At 42.8% G+C, this 6,000-nt stretch overlaps 1 protein-coding gene across 1 annotated transcript; it reads left to right on the top strand.

Moving 5' to 3' along the window:
• The first annotated feature begins 347 nt into the window (after positions 1–347).
• LOC136427881 (uncharacterized) lies at positions 348–4,991 on the top strand. Its single transcript, XM_066417085.1, has 2 exons — positions 348–627; positions 3,650–4,991. Exon 2 carries the CDS (start codon positions 3,652–3,654, stop codon positions 4,006–4,008), a length of 357 nt encoding a protein of 118 aa, XP_066273182.1. The 5' UTR covers positions 348–627; positions 3,650–3,651; the 3' UTR covers positions 4,009–4,991.
• Positions 4,992–6,000: the final 1,009 nt, after the last annotated feature.

Raw genomic sequence — 6,000 nt, 5'->3', positions numbered from 1 at the left:
GTTATATCAATGTGTTTCCTGTGAATTCGCAACACGAGGTATTGTGTGTGTGTGTGTGTGTGTGTGTGTGTGTGTGTGTGTGTGTGTGTGTGTGCGTGTGTGTGTGTGTGTGTGTGTGTGTGTGTGTCTGTTCGTCGCAAATGTTGAAATGATAATGCAAACAATTCGATTCCACTCGGCTTGCTTTAATACCTACACGGCGCAAAATGGCGCCTAAAACAAGTCGTGGTCAAAAATCTGAGGTTCAAGACAAATCGTTCACTAGACTACACCTGTGACTGATAGCGCCGTCTAGCGGATGTGACTATCTTTGCAGGTGCTGTCGCGCATGCGTACTCCATCACGGGGCAACAGGTTGGCGCACAAACAAAAGGAGCCATTAAACAAACTGTCATCCTATCCTGCTGACCCCGCCGCCTTTCTTGTTGTAGAGACAGAACCGTCGAGAAGTCGTGCCTCCAAAAAGCGGACAAATCGCGGCGGATTTTTGTTATAGCCGCAGACGTGGGAGGCGCTATAACAGGTGGAACGCGTCTGGGACACCCAAGAGGACTCCACTACGGGGACGGGACTCTGACATTTCGGGGTGAACGTGTTCACTGTTCCGTGAGCTGAATGTGACTACAGGTAAGCCGTGATGATTAGCTGGCATTTACAAGTTACAGACCCAGTCGTCCCCTGGGATTCCGTATCTACACTTCCTGTTCTTACTTGTCCTGCTCACGGTGCGTTTAATACGTGACGAAGTCATCCTAGTCTAGTGTTAGTCTCTACCAGACTAACTACGCCGGCTATAGGGGAATAATTTGCCAGAGGCGTTTTGCCACCAAAGTGTTTCTTCTAGAGCGGGAAATGTTAACCTTCCCGATCCCGCGGGCTGACTCTCCTGGCCAATCGTTCCCCTTTTGCCGGATTCTACGATCCGTACCCCTGTAGGAAGGCCTGGTGGAGGCTAGTCTAGGTGTGGTTGGTAGAGGTTTATGGTGACCAAATGTTACTGTTGTAAAATTGTTGGAACAACACGCGACGCCATATTACCGCTCCTTGTTTAAATAAGGCCGTACTTAGGTTACCAAGTGAGGCGGCATGGCCCCATTCGAATAACTCGCATTCAGACGACAGCGTTTCGGCCTTTTTACTAAACCAATAAAGTTCCAAACTTGTGTTTTATGCCAGAAGCGTTTAAAGAAGTTTGAGAAATATCAATTGACATAAACTGTACAAATATTTGCAAGTTTTCTCTCCTTAGCCGTTTACCAAGCCCACTGATAAGTAGTACTACTAGTAGCACTTTACATAGTAAAGAATACTATTTTATTCTGCATTTTCAATATCACAGTTAACTCGCTAACGTGATCTCCAAGCAGATGTGGGGATCTAATTCTCAGTGTTTCACGCCTGTTTTGCAACTTCAGTACTCTTTTCTAGTATCTTATTTTTTAACAGCTCATGGACGATCGTCCTCTTTGGATTATCATGTTTTTAACATCGGGTTAAACCTTTGGAAAAATATACGGCACGATCCATAATAGAAACATACTAGACCGTACAGAAGTGGGCATATAAAGAACGGAATTTGTCAGTTTATGGTCCTACGTGTTAGGAAGTGCTTGCCTACAAGAACCGGCGTGATAATGCAGCCATAGAGACAACAAACATTACCTGGGTGACCCCGTTCATAAAGATAATACAGCGGACTAAGCAAATTAGGGAAAGTCCTGTGCGGTATCAGGCACTTTCTCTTATCATATCCCGTTAAGTTTGAGATTTACGGAAAAAATTGTATAGGAAAGGAGAGTAGTTGAAAAGCATATCTATCGAAAAGGAATAAAATAGAAAGCGTATCGGTTGGTATGAAATCCTTAGTGCGTGTGTTGAAGCATGACAATGTTGTGAAAGACTAAACCGTCTGCGCTTAATTCATTCAGCTCCATTTGAAGAGCAGCCAACCAAAATGCCACACTAGCCATCGCCAAACAGATGTGCTTCAGTACAAGCTGGGCATACAGTATAGAGAAGAAAATACGAGCCAATACGTGGACAAAATCAATCAGAAGTTTGCGGTTTGTTTCAATTGAAATCGTTACAGTTTTTACACACACACCTTTCTAACGTAACATCATTTTCCTTTGACAGAAACAACGGCATAAAATGGAAAGAAACTTTAGTCCTATATGTCTGATCGACGTCTGCATAGTGAGACTATTTGTTTACAGTTTCTTAAAAGATTTCGTCGTGAGTCATGAGTCGGCTCGCTCATACTTATGTCTCAGATGCTAACTGTTCGTCTACTGTTTCTGAATCTTCTAAAGAATACCAACAACGGCTGCATGAAGCCGGAAAGGTTTTAGATATAGTTATAAAAGCCGTTTACAATCTGTCTATTCACAATGGTTTCACAGCGCAAACATACAGTGCTCGACAACAAATAGGAGGTTAGAACGTTTACTGTAACTGACCTGTCGTACTAGTGCCCTTTCAGATGATTTATATTTCTATTTTGTTATAAAACGCAGGAAAATAATTTCATTTGTAAAAAAAAGGTACGTTTGAAGGTAGTCCCATGGCCTTTTTGAGGCCGTGGGGAAAGTGAGTTGTTATTCACTGTATCTAGGACACGGTATTGGAAGGCAGAGCCCATCCCTCTCCTTCTACCGCCTTTTCAACCCATTTTCACACCTGGTGGAGTTAGGAAAGTACAAAGTGCCTTTCCGCAACGCCAGGATTGCCAGGAATCCAACCCGAAATAAAAAATGAGAAAATATATACCGTAAATTGCCAAAAACATATTTCAGGAAACAGATACTAATGTACCATGCATGCCAAAGTCAAAGAAGAAGGTGTGAATGAACAAAAAGGAAGCATTTATTATTCGGTATACCATACTCTGTGTGTTTAGTTTTGTTCACCCTTCCTGACCGCGTAAATGTCCTAATAAAGGCATTTTTTACAAAAACTTTTTTTATTCGCACGCTCGCATCAGTTTTTGGGTCCCCAGGGGATGGCATCCACATAACAAAATTAACATGGCCTTATATACATACATCACCGCCATTCACTGGCATCTAGTCGTGATTTATCGACCAATTAAAACAAACGTATAATTTATTACGCGGTGACATGGAGTGGTAACATTACAATGCCTTTATTGAAATCGTGTATGAAATATAGCTCTACTTTCCCTCTGTTAGGTTCCAATAAGAACGGTCCCCTTTTATCCTCGGCCTCGCACGATATAAATCAAGTAGATGTTGTCAGAGATATACATATGCTGTTGTCCTCTCCCTATTCTATGCTAGTAGAGGTGGAAAGAAAGTCAGCTGAGATAGAAGCCTATTGTAGACAAATTCCTGTTAGTGATGACACTAGACACACACGCACGCCCTCACAACAAACATACATACATACATAAACGCACGAACACAGGCACACATAAACACACGCACACACACATACACTCACACGCACGCACGCACGCACACACGCACGCACACACTGCTTATTCCCTAGCAGCCGAATGGTTCAGCCAACGATCGGCTATCTAACTTTATGTAAACTTATTCCTTTTCATGATGGCATTATTTCCCTCCCAATGTAGGGCATATCTTGTTTGTGATAACATTATTTCCCCCTCCCTATTCCCCCACAGCCATGGTGGAGCGACAGTCTGCTAAGAAGCCTTACGACACGCAGTCGTCCTGGTCCACCCCGCACAGCACCGTCAGCGGCCGGGACGACCGGCGCTTCGGCTACCAGAAGCTCACCAGCTACGAGATCGACCAGACCGTCGAGCGGCTGCACAGCGGGCGGCTGAAGTACCACACTGTCGCCGAGCAGAGGAACAAGCCGCGCCCGAAGGACAATTCGGACCCGGAGCTCGTCAGTCAGATCACCGAAAGGCTCACCCGAGACGCCTCCGCCAAGGCGACGGATCAGAGACGGACCCACGACGAGCCCTTGAGGAATATGGGCACGGTCAATTCGTACGCCTGGAAGGGATGGAACTGACGACAAAGCAGTACGAAAGCAATACTGTAAATGTTGACATTTTCGCGGAGGTTTTATGTTCGCGGTTTTCGCGGTGACCTTTTCAACATGAACCCCAAAACCACCGCGAAAATGTTTGTTCTGTCTTCTGCCCGTCTACCCCCATTGTTTCAACCGCGAACTTAAAACCACCGCAAATATACCAATTTCTCCCTAGCGCTAACGATAGGTGAACGTCTCTTTTTACCACACTGCCGCAAAAGACATAAGTTTGTCGGTATTTGTTGGTTTGAAAACGTGGTGAACACGGAGGGAAGACTTTCATTTAAGCAAGAATAGAAATGATTTTTGGCAAGATCTGGATTCAGGAATATTTAAAAAGAAGCTCACAAGATGGGCGCTTCCTAGCAGTTTCGGTTTAAACTGCAGATTGCAAGCACTTCAATGTTATAGACGAAACATGCTGTCTAGTTGTCTCTTTAAGACTTTTGCTCTGTCCAGTATTCTCCAAGCAGAGGTTTCCGTCGAGTGGGGTAGGAGTGTCTGGGATTTTTTACCTCGTTCTCCTCTCTGAGAGGAAAGCGAGGTAAAAAAAATCCCGGACACTTCTACCCCACTCGACGGAAACCTCTGCTTGGAGAATACTGTCCAGTTCTTCACAGCTCATTGTAGCGAAGTGATGTAACTTATAGAAGAAGCCATGACAGCACATAGTGTTGTGTACAGTCACAAGACTGCAGGAGTCAGGGGCACATGTGTGTATATATATACTTGTATTATGTAGACTGTGGCCAATCGCACACAGCTTATTTTGAACCAATAATACTAAACCACAGGCGGTAATGTACCACTGTGTTTATTATAGTGTACATGCATAGTAGATAGGTCAACATGTGTGACTCACTGTACGATATACAGTATTTACACACGTATGTTATGTATATGTTAAGAACATTCAGAGTTTATTTTGCAGCAATAAAATGTCGTTTATGGTACTTTTATGACTCTGTGGTCCAAGAAGTCTTGTCTCTTTGAGAAGCTCTCAGCCACGGTCTAAGAAAATTAATGCTGAGTTTTGGATAACGGTCCTAAAAATAATGAGGGTCGGTAGATAGGATCCTCTTTTTCTTTTCTTCTGTTCTTTTGGACTTCGACTGGATATATAATAATCTAACAATTAAAAACAGAAAGGCATTAAGGACACGAAGTTTCGACTTCATATTGTAATTATACAGATATACGTTGGACAAGCACAAGTATATCAATTAACTGAACAAACAGGTACAAGAATTAACGTTTTATCACGAATAATAATGTTTTATTACGAATCGTAAAGAGATATGTAAAACTATATTCCTTACAGCCTTCGATAAACCAACTCTAACTAATTATACAGCCCCCTACATGTATACAGTTACTAGTGGAATGGGGGTATAACCAAATGTACATTTTCTGAAGTAAAAAAGAGGGGAAATACAGTCATTACCTCAGTTTTGGTAATACTCAATGCAATCATTGATATTCCAAGGAGTACAATTTCTCGTCTTAGCAGAAAGATAAGTTGAATAATCTCTTGTAACTGAATACATTTTCAGCAATAAAAACAAAACTTAATTCTGAAAGAACGAATTCTATGCCTTCTTCAGTAATACCATAAAAGGGGAGAAGCCGCAATTTTCTTGAAGCAGTTTTCGTAAAGTTAGGACATAGCAAGGAGGTAAAAACCTCCTTGGGCAAAAGAAGCACTTAGCATGTTCACCCAGGTTCACACATCCAAAACGGGCTGTTGGTGGGAACGAACAGTTAAAGCGTATATCATCAAGAAATGCACAGAAATCATGCTCATGAGTCATAACCATTTTTGAAGTTTTTTCCTTGTCTTTTTTAGATGTTTTATATCATACTTTCCGTCCCCGAAAACCTCCCGCCCGATTTGGAAATGTAACCTCTGATTAATGGCACCACACCCTGGAGTGGACAGAACACTGGTTTTGAGAAGGGTCTGGGAGGGGT

The sequence above is a fragment of the Branchiostoma lanceolatum genome, chromosome 2 (genome assembly GCF_035083965.1).
Source record: "Branchiostoma lanceolatum isolate klBraLanc5 chromosome 2, klBraLanc5.hap2, whole genome shotgun sequence".
In the NCBI taxonomy this organism is placed as follows: Eukaryota; Metazoa; Chordata; class Leptocardii; order Amphioxiformes; family Branchiostomatidae; genus Branchiostoma; species Branchiostoma lanceolatum.
Note: the sequence above shows the minus strand (reverse complement) of the source record. Positions and strands in the feature narration are given on the sequence as shown.